Genomic DNA, 21898 nt, shown 5'->3' on the forward strand with positions numbered 1-21898 from the left:
GACCTTACGTAACTGGTCGCTTGAGAAAGTAACCCAAACTCTGAGTCGTCAGCTGTAAATTCCAAGAAACACCCAAATATTTTACGATTATCCCGACCCTGCATAGAACTCTTTCCAAGAATACGTGCGAAGAAAGGGGGGGGGAGGGGAGAGGGAGAACACGAGGAGATATAAATCGATAGCGGTTTGTCGTGTATATTTATGTGATTTTAAGTCCATTAGCCGCACGAACGATTATTACCGAGAAAGGGGTCGGAACCGTAAAAAGGGGTTATAAATGATTAAGAAGAAGAAGAGGAGAAAAAATGTAGAAAATTAATTAAAATAAAATCTACAACAAATAAAATATTTATAACATCGCAACATCTTTGTGCGTCTATTAGAAAGAATAGAAAAATTATCGCAACACAGAAGACGCGCACGTGGTATCTCGTCGAGAGATACTGCTTTCGAAAAAATTGACACATGTAAACATACGCTCTATTTATATCGCCATCTTTTCTTATTATATTCATTATCAGACCGATACGTGCAACACACACCGCTGTTACGAACAGCGTAATAACCGATCTCTCCCGCGCGGCTGCACCGTTGGAGATAATTAGAACGAAAGCCAAAGAGCGATACACGAGACGCTCGCGCGCCGAGGTCGCGGGACGAGACGAGAGGCGAGGCGAGGAGAGGAGGGGAGAGAGGGGGGGCTGGGGCGAGGCGGGTTCCCTGTGAGCGAGACTCGCGGCCGAGCGAGCAAGGTTCGCCCGCTGGGCAGCCGAGGCCTCCGGAGCCCGTTTCCGTGTTCCGCGGCGTGGCAGGGCGAGGGGAGGCGAGGGGGCGACGGACCAGCAGAAGGGAGGAGGGGTCGAGAGAGCAGAAGGGACCTCTCCAAGGCCCGGGGGCGCCGCGGGAGCGTAACGGTACATCGCGGAAGAGCAACAGCAACGCGACGACGCGATAGCGCGGATAGACCAGCCGGCTGGCTGATGGCTCCGACCGGGTCTTCTGTCCAGGTCCATCTGGACCGACCCGAAAACGAAGAGCGCGCGGTTCCCGGGAGATTCTCCGGGAATCCTTGATCTTTCTTAATGTCCAGGGGGATGGAGGAGCTGTCGGCACGCGACGTTGCGCGCGGATCGAGCGCCATTAAATTTCCGGTCTCATTAGTATTAGAAGCGTGGCGTCGTTTCACAGTTATTACAGCTGGCGGAGCACGACGCTTTACAATCCGTCGTCGACGTCGGCCCGCGCAATGCTAATGCGCGTGTACCACTCGGCCGAGACTTCCGTGCTGGCTACAAAGCGTCTCTTTTACGCTTTTGCATTAAGTATGCAATGACGCGATGAGGTACGAAGGTGTCTACCCGGAGCGTACACAATACGTTTATTGTATCTGCACGTACCGATTTCAAAAGAGAGAAACTCTCTTTCGCCTCCCTTCGATCCGTCTCTTTCCCTCTCGCTCGCTCTCTCTCTCTCTCTCTCTCTCTCTCTTTACCGTCGCCCCGGACGGGGATTATTCCGCGTGAAAAGCGGACAAAATGGCGATAAATGGCGCTAAACGACGATAATTTTCCGGCGTATGACTGGCGCCAGTATGCGCTTAAGGGGTTATACCTAGTCAGCAAGTCGAAAAAAAGTGTATTTTCGGGAAATTTAAAAAAAACTATTAGGTATTTTTATTTCATCGATTCTTTATCATAATATATATATCTGTCAAAGAAGTTTTCATAATTTTTTCAATTAAAAATATCGAGATTTGTAGGCAGTAGCTATTTTTCAGAGACATCTTTTTTCGGAGGCGCTTGGCGGTGAGCAAGATTGCTCGGAGCTGGATCATCTGAAATAAAAAATTCGAAAAGATTTACCTTTCGTATGAATTGATCTAGTCGATGAACGAAGGGATTTTAATTTTGATGAAACCTTTTTTTTTATTAACAAAAGAACGAAAAGTTTTAACACGAAAAATTCGTATTTTTGCGTCAAAACGTCTGTCACATTGTCAAAAATCAATTTTTTGTAAAATCCTTCGTTCACCGACTAGATCAATTCATACGAAAGTTAAATCCTTTCAAATTTTTTATTTCAGATGATTCAACTTCGAGCAATCTTGCTCACCGCCAAGCGCCTCCGAAAAAAGATATCTCTCGGAAAATAGCTACTGTGCCTACATTTCTCGATATTTTTAATTGAAAAAATTATGAAAACTTCTTTGACAGATATATATTATGATAAAGAATCGATGAGATAAAAATACTTCAGTTTTTTTTTAAATTCCCCAAAAATACATTTTTTTCGACTTGCTGACTAGGTATAACCCCTTAAGAAAACTCGAGATTCCAAAACGAATCATAAAAGCTCGATATGCGAATCGACGTGAGAATCAGGTAGTTGTTTCGGAAGAAGAGACGAGGAAAGTGTCCGAGTCAACTCGTCAAATATGCAGAGAGTGATCCAACTGTCGACTAACGCTACTTATTTGATTTGAATTTGAATATAGTTATAATTTTCGAGAGATCCTCCAATATCAAAAAGTATAGAAAATTATTAATTGCGACAACACCGTTCGCGCGATAATTTATCGCAACGATCAAACACTCTCCACAAATGATTGTATAATCTCTGCTTCCTACGCGCATTCATTCACTTCTCTTTCCATTGAAATCGTAAACACGATTGATTTCATCAATAAAGAAACGATATACCTGTGTTTGCTTCTTGGATCAAAATCTTTGATTTGATATCTCTTACGACTGCAATTTCTTTAATGGCGATTAAATTGATTATGAAATATTAATCCTATGTTGTTCAATATTGATTATCTCTCTCTTTCATATTTTACTTAAACATTTACATTCATCACATTATTTTATATATCTTTTTTCTCTCTCGCAATTTTTTTTTTTTCTATATACACTCTTATTGCAGTATCTTCACGGTAAAAAATTGTGCGTCCATATGTTAAAATTTTCTTGTGTTGCCACGTTTTGATTAGTGCTTCAATGTAAAATTAACATACAACCTATATGTTATTATTTTTATAATGTTTTCATATGTTACATTTATGCCAACTTTATAACTTAACACTTTGCATATGTCTCTTAGAAATGGAATATTATTTTGAATATATTTTTAACATAATCATTTTTAAACAATCAACATGTCTCAAAGTTTAAAGTGAATCTTTGAATAATCTTCAACTATAACATACAAAAATAATTAAATTTACTAAAATCATGTTTCTATTACAAACAATTTAAGCCAAAATAATCACTATTATATGTTAATGTCCTCAACATTTCTTACGAATTATCGAAACTATTTTTTCATGTAATTTTTAATTAATTAGTATGTTACTTTTACATTACACTTAAAGTCACGATAACGAAAATAAATGTAAAGTATTGCGTCAATTATTTAACATTTTTAGTTTGTCAATAAGTAACATACGACGAATGAATTATTTTAACTTAAAATTTAGAGTAGACTTTCCGGGACATGTGAAAAATGTTAAAATTAACATTTTATTTTTTACTGCGTTCAGCTATCGGTGTTTCCGCAAAAGCTCCAATATCAGCGCGAATTCTCATCCTTTCTGAACTCACGTACACGCTTCAAGTTAGCCGTGCGTATGAGATAAATGCACGCGTGTCGGTAAATCATAGAGCTAAAAGCGCGCGGAAGAGGCAAGAGCTCGGATTTACAAAGTCTCGAATGCAGCAGTCCCGCTAGATTTATTACGCGAAACGGGCGAAATACGTGATTAGCGTACATCTTCCGAGTCCCCCGGCCGCAAGGCTGCTTTTTACGCGATCGCTCGCTAAATAACAAGAAATTTAATTACGACATAAATTTTCCGAGATACAAGTTGGCGATTATAAACAAACGGGCCATCAAATTTGCGTTTTCCAGAATAAACGTTGAAATGATACTAAGTAATGAGACACGTGAATTCGGTCGGCATTAATAACGAAAAACGGGTCATCTTTCTCTTTTGAGCCGCAAAGTATGACTGACGTTTCATTTGCTTATCTGAATTGAAAACCTCTGGTAATAATGGGGAGGAGGGAGGGCGAGGGAGAGCCATGTTTTCACGGTGTGCGCCGGCACTCACGAATTACACGCAAACTCGCACACTCGTGCCCGCGTAAATGGAGATATCGGTACACAATAGCGTTACCGTAGTAATTTCCTGTCCGCCGACTAAAGGCAGAGCTTCATTAGTCGGAAAGCATATCGCTCGTCTCTTTGTATTATAAAAGGATCTCTTTCTCTATCTCTCTCTATCTATCTATGCGATTTGAGAACCGCGCCGCCAGTTTTTCTAGCCGCTCGAAACAAGGGTGACGTCACCGGGACCTATTTACATTATCGCGTATCTCGGGAGTAGTGTGCGAGCGTTTCATTAAAAAAATTAAATTGTGGAAGGGATACTCTAGAATGAATCGTTACGCGCGAATTCTTAAAGAGCGAAAGATTGAATGGCCGACTGTATGTCGAACGAGTAACGGTCCCTCCGCGGTTTATACTCCTTTTTGCATGTATGCTCCATGGTAGCCGAAGACGCCCGCGATCGTCCCGATTCCTCGCGAGGGAAAATCAAGGTGTAAAATCTCTTCCACGTCAAAATAACTCGAGATGTTAATAACCATCGAATCGACGATTAAATACGTGATTTCGACAACGGACTTTACTTTTTCGAAATTTCACTTAATCGCAATGTTGCAGAAAATCACCGGTAATTTTTTCCTAAACAAGGACTTCTCCGAAATGTTATTAAAATAAAGGCTGGGCTTTTACCCCAAGGTAGGGATACACACCGGTAATTGTTGGGCGCGCTCGTACTTTTCACGCTTCGCGACGCGCGTCATATCTGTTTCCTGGCGATCGCGTAGCAAAGCGTACACGACTGTTAACTACCGAAACGCTTTAATAATACACAGCTCGGCGGAGAATCGGAGGCGATTTCGCATAACGAAGCGCGACCATTATCATATGACGTGATTCGGATCTTTGATAAACTTCTTCCGCGCATGGCATAATAATCGACGACGGATAAACGATCGCATGGCTCGATAACGGAATCACATCGATGCGTCGCAAAAAATAGAAAAAAAACAACTAATTAAAATATGCCTATATTTATAATAACAACATCGTTCGACTTTATGCGACAAAGTACGGTCGATTTTTACACTGAGAAAAAAAGTTGTTAACTCGACCAAACCGTTCAACTAAATTATTTTTTATTTTAAATATTTAAATATTATATATATAAAATATTTAAATATTAAATCTAACCTGACTTAAATATTAAAATATTTAAATATTAAATATTTTAATATTAAAATATTAAATATTTTAATATTTAAATATTAAATATTAAATATTTTAATATTTTAATATTTAAAAATATTAAATATTTAATATTTTAATATTTAAATATTAAATATTTAAGTTAAATAGATGTAATGTTAGATTTAATATCTATTATTTAATTACATGTGTATATGCGTGCGTTTTCATCGTTTAAATTAAATCGATTGAAGACTGAAAATAATACACAACTGTCTTATTAAAGGAATTTTAATAATGACTGATAAAATATGAGGGAGATCGTTCTTCGTCGAAACCGAAAATATCAAAGTTGCATCGATCTTTGATTCGCTCGCGATTGAATGTTGACAGTGAGGCCTATTTTTAAACACGTGCAATTTATCGACACACGCAAATATAATATAGGGCGTGCGCTTTTGCGCATTTTCTATATACGTGCGTATACGAATCTATTATGGCGGTCCGCGAACAATAACTCTTCCTCCACTCTCGGCATTTAATGGCCGTCCATCTATTTATCGTGGAGGAAGAGGAAGCGGCTGATGGGTAGATAGGTCGAGCGTTTTGTAACTAATTTCGCGAGTAAATTGTCCGTAACATTGGTTTGGTGCACTCGGACTAAACTAACGATAGCTAACCGGGGGCTGGAACTGTGTCGGCGTGCCAACGCGTAAATCCTGTGTTGTACATCGAGGATTTCGTGTAATTTCAACGAGCATAGATTCCGACACGCGAAAAGATGACCCCTTTAACATCGAAAATTCAACTCGAAACATTATACTATCTATATAAAGAAATACAGGTTATTCCGAAACTTATCACGCGAGATAAAGATTTGATAGTCAACGCAAAATATTTGACTTTATTCGAATCTTAATACGATAAGCATTTATGACGTTTACGGTTAATAGCTGTTTATCAGATTTTAGACGATTCGACAAAACCAATGGATAAAATCATATATTTATAATTTTATGTCACGCATATAGAAAACATTTCAAAAATTAAATACACGAAAACAAAATATATTTCTGGATACACATATATAAATAGAATTTTATCTTAAATTTTATCGATTCTTATGTATCATCCTCATGAAAGCGAGCTTTATGAATAAACGAAGACATTTTAAAGAAATTGACGATGATGCATTATATAACACGACTTGTCGAGGATGAATATTTTTTTCAGATTTTGGAAAGTATCGATGCATTAAATTAATCAAATAATCAATTTCTCGCATTAATAATTGATCGTATTAAAATAATTAATCCCATAAAATTATCCCATATAAATTATTTTTTATATCCTCTTCACGCTTTAATTTTTACAAAAGAAAACTAGTTATTACTTTATTATTACGCGAACATTATGAGCTGTTAATTATTGGAAAAAATGAAGTAAAAAGGAAAAAACTGCAACTTGTACTTGCTTGAGTATAAATAATAGCGGTAATAGTATTTCCAAATGTTTAAAAATTGTATTTCCATTTAAAATATGAAGTAATCGATCAATTGAGTAATCATTATACAGTTTTTATAATAATACGAAAAAAAGAGGAGCGAGGAAAAAGATAAGCGAAATAAAAAAATTAAAAGTCACCTGTCTATGAATTTATTCGATTCATATTAAACTAATCACGTAAAATTATCTCATTATAACATTAAAATGTCAAGCGTACATTAATAAATAATTTCTGCACATAATTCTTAAAAAAAAAATGATTCTTAATATAAATTCTTAGAATAAATAGCTTTAAAAGAATGATTGTGCGTTAATTACTCAAATTATTTTTATAGAGTATTTTTCCACCAGTTAATAACTTACGTTGTATAATAATTATGTAGTTAATCTACATTTCCAATCATCTCTTCTTGTAAATAAACGTTAATCGGTCTGTTCTTGATGATAAAGATAAAAAAATGGAAAAAGAGGAAGCAGAGAGAAAAAAAGCCGTCTTTGTGCACATCTCATCATTAAAGCGTATGATCCCGCCACCGCGACCCATCCTAACCGAGTACGACTATAAGTATACAACGTAAGTAACTGCACACCCACTCGTACGCGACTCCACGTGAGTCATTGGCTAGCTAATACATACAACGGCTAATCTCGGAAATCATTGCAAACGTCGAGAAAGGGCCGATTTCATCGGCGCGGCTCGACTCTCCGTAATCGCGTCCATCTTAACATATTCCGTTATGTCCCTATTAGAGGAACTCTATCGGAATATTAAGAGATGCGAGTTTTAGTACTCGGGGGAAATTTACAGGAAAATCAAGAATATAGGACCGGAAATATTACGTCGAGCGAGCAATAATTACTGCGAGAGGATATCTCTACTCGAGATATATCTACAACGCGCAAGGAGAGATTGCGATGAAATTATCTTCGTGAGTCACGTCTTATATCGGGACGGAGATTTGTCGCCGATCGAAGAGGAATAAGCAAAGCGAACGATATTAGCCGTCGTATTTTCGGTTAGGTCATCATCTCCGCTTGATGTTAATCGCGCGTTTCTGTCCCCCCCTCCCTCCTTCTCCCCTTCCTTTTATTCGTATTTGTACAGCGACTGAAATAATTGACGGCGGAACGGTAATCGTGCGCAGTTTTGAAACGAAGGGCGGTGAACCGTGGAAATGATTCGTCCGGTGGTGGTTGGGATGTCCTTTCTGGCTCGGGCGGCACAATAATCGTGGATTTCCGTCCGCTTATTATCTTACACGCGTCACAATGCGTTTAGATTGTGTCGGGGGTATCGGCTAATTACCGGTCGCGATTTAGTCGAGCGTCCCGAGCCCGCCGACGATAGCGTGAGACCGAGATGCGTACGTCAGGCTGGACAAAAATACACCTCGCGCCGAAGAAAATTGTCATTTAAAAAGAAATCTAATTAAAGGAGAAAGAAGGAGAGAGAAAAAATTGTACTTTGCTTATTTTTTTTACATGCAAAAGAATTATAAATGTAATAATCTACTCAATCGAGTTGGTTTTCGCGAATAAATTTGTTAGACTTAAGTCTCGATAAAAACAAGTCGATTTACTCTTCTTCTCCTTTTCGCACAAAATTAATTCTCTCGGACTCGAGCTTCGATTTCGGAAATAAATGTAATATTAACGTATAATTTTACACGTGATATTAATAATAATAATATCTAAAGATATCTCTCTTTCTCTTGTAGAATCCCGCGCGTTTATATTTTTCGTCCGTGATCATTTCAACGTTTGCTTGTTTCCTTCTGTACACCCTCCTTTAGGATTCGAACACTCTATTCGATACTCGGCGACGAAGCGCGATTTTGCATGCCAAAAACGCAATATCCAGGAGTCGGTAACGGTATAAAAAAAACCGGTTTCCGGTTGGAGGCCCCATAATAGGCGTTCGCAAAATTCGTAGACCGGCTTTTCGACTTTTCGAGACCGAACGGTCGCGTCGTCGCGCATTTCTCTCCTTTGATAACATCGCGAGCAGAAAACTTTCCATACTTGATCGATCGGTTTCCTCGTCAATCTCAGTAGTCAATCTGTCGCAATCGATAAAAATCGAGAATGAGAATTGTGTACAAGAATAGAAAGAGACTGCATAAAATCTATATATTTCTCTGATATATTTACGTTTCTCCACCGAGATTTTTTTATGCTGAATATGCAAAAATAAATTTGCTGTCGACACATGTTTCGTAAATTAAAGGAGAAAAATTTTTTATCGATTCGAGCATTGTCTCCACAAAAACATTTAAATATCTACATCTATCGGATAATTGAAAATTAATTAACAATTTTAAATTAATTTAATTTATAATTAAAAAACTTTTGATTAAATTTGAACAATATGACACTGGATGAAAAAGTTACCTTCTTCAGCTTTCAGTTTCAATGAATAATTTACTTTTTAACAAGACGCATTGAATTACAGAAAATGCGTATTAAACGTTGGAAAATTGCCCAAAGGAATAAATGATATTTTCCTCCTGATATTTCTATCAAGGAAATAAATCGCCTTTAGCGAAAAAAAGACGCGGTCTTTCAGCGATATTATGAAACATCGCTCCGCGCATATAAGGCCAACAAATTCATTAACGAAATAGCGGTCTTTACGAAAATCTTGGAGCCTTAACGACAAGCGAACAGCCTTCGTAATGCGAAGAGTACACGCTCTCGTTCGTGGCGTGAGAGATCGCACGCACGCACGCACGTACATATATACGCACGCACGCACACGCGTGCCACATAGATAACTTCCTCCGTGCAAGGCAGAGGAGGAGAGGCGTACGACGCGTGTGCCAGACGGACGGCGCGGTATCAAAGGATATTTACCCTGTCAACAGCGTAGCTTTACGTGGCGGAGACGCCGCCACGTCTATAAGGGGAGAATACACATATATAGTATACTCACTCGTACCGAGATAATAGTAATGGGTATTATTACTCCGCTCTATTATTTTACGATCTAGCGCTTCCCGGGAATTGATACATTATCGTCGAGCGGCGTCGAGCCGAGCCGATTGACGAATGATTAAGAACGTAAATATATCCATCATTTTTTCGATCCACTATCTATCCCCCTGCCCCTCATACATATACAGGGTGCTCTAAAAAGGCATGTCAAAAATTTAAAGACATATTCCTAACACCTGAAGGATGAAAAAATGTTATATGGACGTAGGCGCGGAAATGCTTATTTCAGGAGTTATGTTGAAAATACTGTTAGCTGTATTACTTACACAAGGAAAAATTTAGGATTAATTATTGTAGACGACAATCGTTTGATTAGGCTTATTTACATTTGGTTTTAATGTGACCTTGAGTATGATACAATAAATGTTGAAAATGTTCACCATCTTCCTGAATACAAGCAGTGAAAAAAATGCCACCAGTGCGCGATATTCAAGATCTTCGTATCGCTGCAGGTTGCGAGACAATCCGCTGTACGCAGGTATTTTTGAACGTGTCCGTGAATCGACGTGTCACTGTTTGTATTCAGGAAAATGATGAACATTTTCAACATTTATTGTAACATATTCACATTAAAACCAAATGTAAATAAGCCCAATTAAACGATTGTCGTCTACAATAATTAATCCTAAATTTTAACTCCTGAAATAAGCATTTCCGCACGTATGTTCATATAACATTTTTTCATCCTCCAGGTGTGAGGAATATCTCCTTAAATTTTTGACATACCTTTTTAGAACATCCTGTACAGATATATCGCCGATGTAAATGATGTAATCGATGCGCGAATGAATTTAACATCGCATTCATAAGCGACGATCATTCGATGAAGCGAGTCATTTAAATCGCGATAATTTTCCTAAATATGCACACGGGAAGATTGAAATTAAATATTCGATTCGAATCCAAATTCCACCGGGTTTTTGTCAAAGCGCAACCTGTTCGATAATCGATACATCTCGAAAAAATTGACGACTATTACACGCCTCGTTGGAAGCTTATAATAATGTTACGCTCGCGCGATTTACGACAAAAACTTATAAAACCGGCCGAGGTGACACACGTGCGCGATCGTATTGACATATGTGACCGTGATAAAGAGGGAAACCGAACGAACGGTTTTTCTCCTGAAATCGACGTGCGCGCTCGTCTATTGTATAAACGAGACTCGATTACCGATCAATTACCGATTAATTAAATCGACATTTGCGCGCTGCGCCTTGCATACCCAATCAAGTTGCGCTTAATCGACGAGACTTGGCTTCTGCCAGGAATACGAAAGTCCTTGCATAAACAGGCGATTGTAATTTCCTCGACTAAAGTAACGTTGGACGAGCTACTCGATCGAGAGAGAATGAAGGAGGATTCATTCAGTAGCAATGTTTATTCATGCGGAAGAGTACGTCGCTTTACGCTCGTCGCTTCGCTCTTAAAAATCGACCTGGATCGGATGACGAGAAAAATCTGGTTTCTTACGCAAAAGTCTCTATTATATTATCATGTATACAGGGTGTCCCAGACTTAACGAATCAGCCGTTAACAGCAATTCCTGAGATCATTTGGAGAAAATTTTAATACCGAAAGTTGAGGAAGACTTTATAAAAATGTTCAAACACAATCGTGCTCACTGCAAAATCCTATTTCTTATTTTATATCGATCCCTCTATCGATATCGATACTATCGCGCTGTACGCGAGACCCTTGACGCGCTATCCCTAAGCGCAAGAGAACGTAACGCGCCGATTGGTAATCTCGAATCCTTTGTAGCGCCGAAACTACGTCTTCCTCAACATTTTGGTATTAAGATTTTCGTTCTCAAATGATCTCAGGAATCTACCATTAACGGCTGCTTGGTCAAGTCTGGGACACCCTGTACATTGGAACGAAAATATTATCGTATCATGCGCTACCTCATCGTAGCGATAGGGCGCTTTCGCACCTGGTTCTATCGGCTCGACAAATACGTCAGGTGAAAGACACCTTTCAAAGGCCCCGGGTTCACGCTGGGATTTACTCGCGACGAGACTCACTCACCTGCATCTGCAGCCACGAGTAGTCGATGTACGCGGTGGTGGTGGCGGTGACCGGCGGCGTCGACGAGATCTGCTGCCAGCCGTCCTGAGCGTTGCATCCCGCCAGGACGGCGAGAGGCCCGTCGGGCTGGGCCCGGTCGGGCACTATCTGGTCGGCGGCGTACTGGGCGACGTAGGGCGGCTGTATCGGCGGCTGGACGCCGACGGCGGACGGCAGACCGGGCAGCGACGCCGGATGAGGATGGTGATGATGCTGGGCCACCCCCGTGGCGGCCGCGGCGGCACCGGCGGGCAAGCAGCACACACTCGCGTCCATCCGTGGTGGCGGCGACGGAGAGTCGTAAAAGCGTAGCTGCTCCGGCTCCGGCTCCGGCTCCCGTGTCGTCGTCCTGCCGAGGATCAATCCTCGCGGCACCATCCAACCTGCGACCGCCGCCGCGAGCGCCGTGATATCCGACGGCCGTGGGATCGGGATCCTATCCCCGCTTCTCTGAGGAGTCCTAGAGTCCGGAGTCTGGAGTCTCTTCAGGAGCGAGGCGGAGGACGATGCGGCGATACCATCTTTCGACTCGGATCGTCCCCGTCCAATTGGAGGATCTTGAAGCGTCCTGATGAAAGAAGATTCTGTATCTTTGATTATATCCTCCCCTTGGGGGTTTGCTAGAGCTCCTCTTCGGGACGAAACGCTGCTATCCTTCCAGACTTGGCGATATCGACAGTCACGTACATCGGAATCGCGCTGACGTCCCGCGCGTCGACTTTAGCGAGTTCCGTGAAACGCGAAACACTTTCCCGCACCAGGAGGCTGCCGAGGGCTCCTCGAATGTCGCTGCGAACATTGCGTCCCGCGAAAAACGGATTTCGTCGATTGATTAGTCCGAATCGTTCGTCATCGTCGCCCGGCGTCGCCGAGCATCGTCCGCGAGAGCACTAACGCCAGCGACTAAAAGTAGCCAATAATCTCGAGTCACGAATCATGGACGGTGTTCCTCGAGTTCTCGCGACAACGTAATTCCCAAACGGAAACATTGGACGAGTCCTAAGCTATCCGCGCACTGTATTTAAATCTCCCTATCCCAGGACAGTGTTCTGTCATCGTCGTTCGATGCCTCCAAATTTTCCTTCTCTTACAAACCGTCACTCATCGAGCACTTTCTTCGGCCCCGCTGGCTAAAAGACACTCGCGACGGATCCCGCGTACGGATCGTTTTCAGCGTTGACATGTCGCGCGCAAGATGCGAAAAGGAGGCGCTCCCGCGGGGAGGTTAAAAAGCGCGCGCGCGCGCACGCGAGCGATCGAGTGCCGCTGATCGCTGGTCGGCCGCCACGGGATCCGCGAAATGACGTTTCTCGACGGTGACAGCGCGCACTCCCGTTAACGCGTTGACGCGCGCGCGCGCGCGCGTCCGTGCGATCACGAGGCGAGGGCGGAGAGAGAAAGGGTGGGAGAGAGACGGAGAGAAAGAGAGCAGAGGACTCGCGGGGCGATGGTGGTGGGCGATGGCGGTGGTGGTGGCGACGGTGAAGGTGGTGGTGGAAACTGCACGGTGATACCGAGGGTGACGGACGAAACTGGCGCGCGCAACTCTCGGACTGTCGTCGACGTCGCGGACCGTCGATGTCGCGTACGCGCATGCGTGGATGCGTGTCGTCAAGGCAACGGTTCCAGAGTAACTGCCTGGCGAACGCAGACGCAGCCCTCCGCGGCAAGCGTGTCGCGTTCTCTTTCGCGCGCTCCCTCTCTCTCTCTCTCTCTCTCTCCCTTTTCCTCCCTCCCATTTACTCTCTCTCGCTCGTTCCCGGTCTCGTGCGCCTGGCTCACGCCCCGGGCGCGACCGATTCTAGGCGGCCATCGAGCGCACGCCCCCGTCCCGACGCCGAGCGAGCGCCTCTCGCTCCCTCTCTCTCTGTCTCTCTCTCTCTCTCTCTCCCCCGCGCACCAGTTGTTTTCTCTCTCTCCTTTTCTCTCCTCGTCCCCCGCCGAGTGTATTCATATACGTGCAGTACACTTTTCCCTCTACCCCGTAAGTTTCCTCGGCCCCCACTCGCTTGCCTTCGGTCTCTTACTAATCCGCCGTCTCGATCGGGCGCGCGTCCGGCGAATCGTCGCGTCCTCTTCCCACCGCATCGCCGCCCGCGCGTCTCGACGGGCGCGATTATCGACGTGAGCTATCGCGAGGGACTCTCTTACCCTCTTCCGACTTTGGCACACTTCTCTCGATGTCCCTTCTCCCCTTTCCCTCCTCGCCACTTTCCCCGCCCTTCCCTACGTCGCGCACCTCCCGCGCGCTTACTTTCTTCCATCGCGTCCTCCCGGCGAATCATCCCTCGCGCACCATCGTTCACCACCGCCTTTCTCACCCCTCTTGACGTGTCTCCATCGACGAGGCCAACGCAACGAGTCGCGCAAATTAAGGGAGCGAATTATTTATTTTCGTCCCTGGCGTCGCGCGAGATTCACCTCCCCCGCGAGAATGTGACTAACACGAGTCTGAAGTTGGCGCGGATTAACTTTACGATACGCGCGAATTTTATGATGTGTATATAAAATACACGTGACACGATATAAAAGTGAAATATATATAACAGGTTCGATCGCGTAACTTTCTCTCCAACAGGTTAAGAAAGCTGTAGAGTGAAAATTGACAGAAATCGCGCATCATATAAAACAAAGAAAAAACTTGAATGAAAAATTGAATACAAGCTAGCTTGGATTCTTGTATCCAATTTCTCGCGCGTTTGCTTCTTCTCAAAATTATTATAATCAATTATAAGATACATAATCGAAATTATCGTAATAAATTATAAGATACATAATCCAAATTATTATAATAAATTGTAAGATGCATAATCCAAATTATTATAATAAATTATTATTATAATAAATTGTAAGATATATAATCCAAATTATTATAATAAATTGTAAGATATATAATCCAACTTATTATAATAAATTGTAAGATATATAATCTAAATTATTGTAATAAATTATATAAGATACATAATCCAAATTATTATAATAAATTATAAGATACACAATCCAAATTATTATAATAAATTATAAGATACACAATCTAAATTATTACAATAAATTATAAGCTACATAAGATGCCAAGAGCGATGCGTGAAATTTTTATCAACAATTTCACGAACGATATAACAACATTGACGAATCGATTTCGAATTTAAAAACGATTCGTATAATTAGGATACTTATGAGAACGGTAGGAAACGGGCACACAATTTCCATAAGTTAACGAGATGCGCGGCGTTGATTGATCGCGACTCAATTTGTCCCGAATGCGACTCTTTTCTCGCGTTGATATATTCGCGCGAATCGTACACATGCACGGAGAGAGAGAAGCATGCATCTCCGCGCCGCTCTTTCTCCCTCCCCCCTTGCTCCCTCCACCCCCTACCTTTGATCCGCGACGAGGCAGAAAGGTTCCCTTTCTCTTTAGATTGTGAAACGATTTTCTATCGCGGCGCTTTAACTCTGGCGCAGTGCTGGATTTATTATATATGCAATGGGTTACGCAAATTACGACAAAGTGCAAATATTTCACATGACCTGCACCTGCGTGACTCCCCTTTCTACACGTGATCGTTTAACCAGGCACGTGAATCGTGACGCGCACACAAGTATATTTGTGTGTATGTTATATACCGTATATTATATACCCACATGTGTGTAAATCGCTCTCGAAATTCCAACGAGCTTCCTGGAACCAGGAATCCCTCGTAATTTCCCCGGAATATACGAAACACAGCGCGAATTACATTCTTTGAGCGATGTTTCCTGGGAAACGAATTAGCGCGAGAAACGAGATAATGAGCGCGAAAGTGGCTACGAGTTTCGGAAATACTCATTCCTCCTCTCTAAAAGGCGTTTACAATCGCGTTTAGCTACTGCATAACCGCAAACACTTAATATTGCATAAATGTCTATTTTAATCGCGAACTTGTTATGCAAATTTGAAATTATTGCAAGGACAATGAAAAATGTGATAAAACTTACAAATGTAATATATTATACAAATACGCTCAAATATCATCTTTTTCTACTACAATTTCCTTAGAATAGCTGTTTACAAGTGAGAAATAATTATGCATAATTGCGCGTTCGCGCGAAAAAGAAATTAAATTGATAGCGCAATTTCAACAGATCGATTTAAAAACAGTGATTTAATAGACGGAAAACATATGACTTGCGTGATAAAACGCGATGACGTGTATTGTAGAATACATACAACGTCAAGTTTAGGGTCAAAAAGCTCCGAGTTTGGGTTAAGAGCCGAACCGGTTACCGGTGAGCGAGCGCGCGCGCGAATGACGATCACGGCTGACCGGTCAGAATTTAGCCGCGAGACGCAGAGCACCCTGCACGCGCGCGCGCGCGGGCGCGCTTCCCCCTCCCTAGCCCCGCGGAAGCGACGCGACTTATGAATGGGAGTAGTATTCGCTCATTGGTCGCGTCCGATAGCCAATGGCTGCCGACCCGCGCTCGCAATCGGACGCGCGGCAAGTGAAGCGAAGCGAGCGTGCGTGTATGTATATACGCATACCTCGATACGTCGATATTCCTGCGAGAAGATCGAGACGAGATACCGAAGTAAATCAACCGGATCCTATTAATATTGCACTGTGCTACTGACTTTTTTGACAGAAATTATTAATCGTGAGATTGCTTCAAGTTGTAACTCAATCTTTGATACAATCTTTTTTCATATGCTCGGAAAAACGTACAGATAATGCTTACTAATGTTATCGGTTCGACTGTTTTTATCTAATTACAATATGCGTCGATATCGATCGAACAACAATTCAATAATTTTCAATTGTAATTCCAAGGAATTTTACGCGAATCGAAGATCACGGACGTGAAGAACAAAGTATTAATTCCGCTGGCATAAGATCGCAATTTGACGAGACGAGATAGTAATTTCAATTTCTCCGCGATGATGAATATGTCGCTTAATGACAAGAGGGCGGTAAGGATAATTGCCAAGCACGAGCGGGACTAGGGCGAGCAACACGCGCGAGAAATGTAACGATGTCGTTGCAAATCTGTTCGCGGATTGCGTGCGGATAGGGGGACAGGGTGCAAGATTGGTCGTACGACAAATACCAAACGGCAATTATTGGCTAACTTATGGAAAGTATAGAGAACGAACAACGCGCGGCGACCGCTCTTATGACAAAGGAGTGAACGCAGTTCTATCCTGGGTACGTCAAGGTGACGCGGCGGGGATGACACCATATCCCGATGAAGACGCGAACGCGTGCACGCGATATTACATAGCATTACATTACAGACACATTGCGTCGCTTTGTGAGCAGCCGCCTCGCGCGAATTGCGTTTACGCGCATTTACGGACTGTCGTCATCTATCAATTAGCCGGCTCATAGTCGTCTCTTGCTGCTATCTCACACTATCTCGCGATTGTGACTCAATTACAAGCAGCGATGCACGAGTTACGTCTCATATTTCCATCTAGCTCGTGAATCATTCAACACGTATTGCTTAGATCTTAGATAGTAAGAATGCGAGTCTTGAAATTGTCGCCTAACATTCGATTATGTCGATACCTATTATTACGAATGTGATTCATATCCTTTATTTTATTTATATATTTTAAAATTTTTATACTAACTTTTATAATAACTTTTCCAAATCTTATTCACACAATTCGAAATGTAATCTACATATATACACATAATATTCATAATACACGGTGAAAAAAATTACAAGTTTTAGCGATTTAACTTTAACCCCACACGTCACCGTATTTAGTTTTCTCCTGCATCGATGGAGTGCTGCTGTGGGAGCTCGTAGGAGTCCGTTGATTTGTCTCGTTCGCTAACGGGGGTCTTTCTGGCGTTCTAGGAGTATACCATTGTTGATTTTTCTTATAGAACTCATCCCTATTTTTGTGCCTCAACTCGTCGTAACTGACGTCTTTTTGCAGGGTCGGTACAGGTAGATCCGTCTCCTCGGAGATTTGGAAATCACCTTTGAACATAATTTACATAATTATCGTTGCAGTAACAATGTAGATGATTTGACGATAATTTTCACTTACTGCTATTGTTAAAACTAGAATATGTATCATGTGCGCCCATTGACGGATAATCGTTGAATACTATTTCTGTGGATGGTTCTTCCGAGCCCCGAATTTCACGTTGTACATCTAATGATTGAAAGCCTTGCTGCCTTTGTCTATAAAGAAAGAGCAAAGAGATCCATTTTGACAAAAAACATAAGTACAGAAACTTAAACAAATTATATTAATTACATCATTTTATTATTAATAATATTAATTATATTGTCTAGAAATAATACCTCATAGGTCTATCTCCATAATAGCCTGCTTCTATTAATCTATCCTTAATAGAACCGTTTGAAGACATCATTTTTGATAGGCACATCTGAGAAACAGCTATTCTACCCGTTATTAAACCAAACAGACCGCCAACTATAGCGGCATATTTCGCACGAGCGTGAAGCGGAGTTACTCTAAATGCTCCATATCCGATGGCTGCACCAAGAAGTCCTGGCATTAAGACGCTAGAGTTTTTCATACATGTTTGCCAGGCCATTATCTCTTCTCGTGTCAATTCCAATCTCTACAATTTATACGATACAATACAATTACATTAAGTTTAAAAATGATCTAATTGTTAAATTTTGAAGTACATATATTTATAACATATGTATATATTTTCAAATATAGTAAAACATCAAATGAAATATGTCGAGATAGATAAAAGAGCAATCTTTTTTTCCAAGAAAAATTAGTCTTATTTTGACTTTGAAAATTATATCATATCATAACTAAATACATGTATCACCAGTTAGCAATATAATCAAAGATTTATTTCTACCGGTTAATCAATGGAAAGGAAAACTTTCTATTCGTTCTATTCGCTTATCTTGGTACAAATAATTATTGGTACAATTAATTATACCTTTGGGGATGTAGATAAATTTATATTAAACAATACGTTGCGAAAAGTTGCTTTATTTCTTTATTTTTGTTGACATTAAGTGTGTATATTATTATATTGAGCGTGTATTAGTATATTATTATATTAATTATATTATATTATATTATTATTATATTAATTATTATATTATATTATTATATTATATTAATTATTATATTATATTATTATTATATTAATTATTATATTATATTATTATTACATTAATACATTATTACATTAATTATTATTATATTTAATTTACATGTAAATAAGAAGAGTGAGTTCTAACCTGCATTTGCTGATACTTTCCATAATCGGGTTGCTGTACATCCGATGTAGTCGTCATGATTTGCAAGTGTTCCAATTACACTATATTCGCATCTGATGCGAAAAATTTGCGTCTCCAAGATATTAACTACTGTAAACGATCAAATAATACGTTCACATACGAGATAACCTACGCAGATAATCAGGCACAATGGCGACGCGAAACAAAGACGTCAGCGCCATCTGTTATGTACTAAGATAGATAGAACGAGAGTCTACGTCTAATCGATTAATCGATAAAGACGAATTTTCGACTGCAGACTACATTGCTAATAATAAATGATGATACATGTATTCAGTCATGATGTGTGTTTATAATTTTCACATTTTCTTTACTTTTTATTTCACAATATATTTTTTGCAATTTAAAATTACTTATGACAAAAGTCAAAATAAGACTAATTTTTCATGAAAGAAAAATTGCTCTCTTACCCCCGATATATTTTATTTGACGTTTCTTTTATATAATATTTTAACGTTAATTATATTTGACGAATATACATATGATATCATTAGTCACATGACATGCTAAAATAGCGAGGTAGGAGATACTGATATTTTGATTCGATTTATTTACATAACTGCGCTAATTTAATTATCGCGACAAAAATGAAGCCGAGAATAGATTTAAATTGCCTTGAAAAATTATTCCACAATCTCTCTTATACCTTTTTTTTATTCAAGTATCGAAATCAGGAAACATATCTGTTAAAATTAAAATTTACATGTATCTACATTGTCGAGGACGTTTTTAAACTGTCGAAATTATTGTGAAAAATGTACATTTCGCGTTAGTACATGAAGAATTCGTCGAAAAACTCAGTCGAGAACCTTGAACGAATTATCTGTGTAATATTCCCATTATCAGATTTTATTACACGAAAATCGTAAAAACGGTTTGTAAAATTTGATGAACAGTTTGCGTGCATGCTATCTTTTTCTCTAATTACGATTAAACATTTATCGCTTTTTTATGAAAGAGCTCGGAAACTCTTCTCCGAAATTAATTTAAATATCCATCCTCTTTTTTCACGCTTTTCACGCTTCACAAATATATGTTTGCCTTCACGAAACCTAACGCGATTGCATCGCTCACACGCACAATCGGACGCGGAAATTTTCCGCTACCACTTATGAAGAGATCGAGAATACGTAATGCAAAAGTATCTACGTATTTAAGACGAGGTGTTAACGAGGGACAGATGCTCGTAGCTATAAAAGTGGCGATGGAAAAGACTAAGGTCTCTGTTACTTTAAAATGTCGCGCGTCGTCGCATGTCGATTCCTTTGCCCGTCTCAGATTGTGCTCTTAATACTTGTATTAATGTCGTTATTAACAACGTTGCAGCAAACGAATGCCAATCCTTTGCCGGATCTCACGCAGGAATATCAAAATTTGATATCCGAGAATTCGACGGTTAATTCGACGGATAATTCCACGGAAATTGGGGCCAACACTGACGTGTAAGTTTTCTTTTTTCTAAAAAAAAATATAATATATATATATTTTTTAAAATATATATATTTAAAAAAAAAATATATATATTTTTTAAAAATATATATATATATTTTTTTTAAACATATTTTTAATATTATCACGAAAGAAGAAAAAAGGAGATTCGACAAATGTTTCTTGTCGTTTTCAGATACGTGGTAAAAGCTGTAGTCTACGAGATTGGAATTCTTACAGATACGGATAACGCAACGACTAGCGAAAGTACCGAAAGGTAATGCGACGTTTTATCTTTTTTCTCATCCTCCCGTCAACGAGAAATAATTAATTCGTACGAATGTATCGCTTCAACGTTTTATCAATTTTTTTTACATCTTGCAGACACGAAAAAATCGATATATCGTTATACGATCCACCGAATCAGAAAGACGAATATTCCTTATGAATCCTTTTATCATGAAACGAATGTAGATACAAAATTACGCGCTTGAGATGCATTTATGGAGACCGAAAGTGAGAATCAAAATGATAGATTACTGTTAAGACGTTTACGGAATCGATATTTTTTAGATATGTGAATGTACATGGTAAATTACTGATATTGTATAAGATTATAACATAATGATAATAAAGCGTAAAGTGTAACAATACGATGCGTACGCAATTTATAAAATATTTCGCGATGTCAAACTTATATAAACGTCGTGAGACGACATTTTTGGGATTTAGAATAAATGTTTTATTATTTTATCATTTAATTATGAACAATATATTTCGTGTACAACGCTATAAACACATTGCTGCTGCAAAACCTGCGAGGCAGAAGAAAGTCGCGGAACAATCAGGTAACATAATTCGCAGAATGATAGAATACGTAGTAAGTTAGCTCGGTTGGAGCATGCGCAACACACATATTAGTTTCTGCAATTTAACGCTATTTACTTGTGGAAGATCTTCGTGAAAGACTTTTAACAGTCGCTTAAACGTACGTAGAAATCTTTTCTTCCTTTCTCTTTTTTTTTTATTGGAATGCAAATAAGCGCGCAAGTTTGACAGCCCCGATTAATACAGGGAAAGGGTATTGTGTACAAATTTCGACCAAATATTACGACAAAAGGTAATAAAAATATTCTCGATTCTCTCTTCTTTCGTTTGTTCTGCTCGTATCGCATCATTGAACTAACGTACATTCAATTACGACAGTAGGCACTGCACCTAAGTACCTTTGCCTTATCGAAGGAATAAGCAAAAGCACCAGTTCGTGGAGAATACCAGTCTTACATAGTATTAAACGGCGTTACAGTTCTCTACA

General features: G+C 40.1%; 3 protein-coding genes across 4 annotated transcripts in view; 1 reads left to right on the plus strand and 2 right to left on the minus strand.

Annotated features, from left to right (window-relative positions):
• The window catches only part of LOC105257805 (Krueppel-like factor luna), a 51966-nt gene extending 38304 nt beyond the window's left edge, over positions 1-13662 (minus strand). For both annotated transcript variants that reach the window (XM_020029521.2, XM_025408066.1), the window contains exon 1: positions 11821-13662. In XM_020029521.2, the coding sequence (XP_019885080.2) occupies positions 11821-12237 (417 nt within the window). In that variant the 5' untranslated portion in view covers positions 12238-13662. The remainder of the gene's footprint in view (positions 1-11820) is intronic.
• Positions 13663-17452: 3790 nt separating this feature from the next.
• LOC105257759 (OCIA domain-containing protein 1) lies at positions 17453-19317 on the minus strand. Its single transcript, XM_011268608.3, has 4 exons — positions 19096-19317; positions 18163-18446; positions 17903-18039; positions 17453-17832 (listed from the first exon to the last, which is right to left on the minus strand). The coding sequence occupies exons 1-4, from the start codon at positions 19150-19152 to the stop codon at positions 17588-17590; spliced, it is 723 nt and encodes a 240-aa protein (XP_011266910.1). The 5' UTR covers positions 19153-19317; the 3' UTR covers positions 17453-17587.
• Positions 19318-20359: 1042 nt separating this feature from the next.
• Positions 20360-21239, plus strand: LOC105257760. The gene is made up of 3 exons (XM_011268609.3): positions 20360-20597; positions 20780-20860; positions 20968-21239. The coding sequence occupies exons 1-3, from the start codon at positions 20392-20394 to the stop codon at positions 21029-21031; spliced, it is 351 nt and encodes a 116-aa protein (XP_011266911.1). The 5' UTR covers positions 20360-20391; the 3' UTR covers positions 21032-21239.
• Positions 21240-21898: the final 659 nt, after the last annotated feature.

This window comes from Camponotus floridanus, unplaced genomic scaffold, assembly GCF_003227725.1.
Source record: "Camponotus floridanus strain SB8 unplaced genomic scaffold, Cflo_v7.5 scaffold2, whole genome shotgun sequence".
In the NCBI taxonomy this organism is placed as follows: Eukaryota; Metazoa; Arthropoda; class Insecta; order Hymenoptera; family Formicidae; genus Camponotus; species Camponotus floridanus.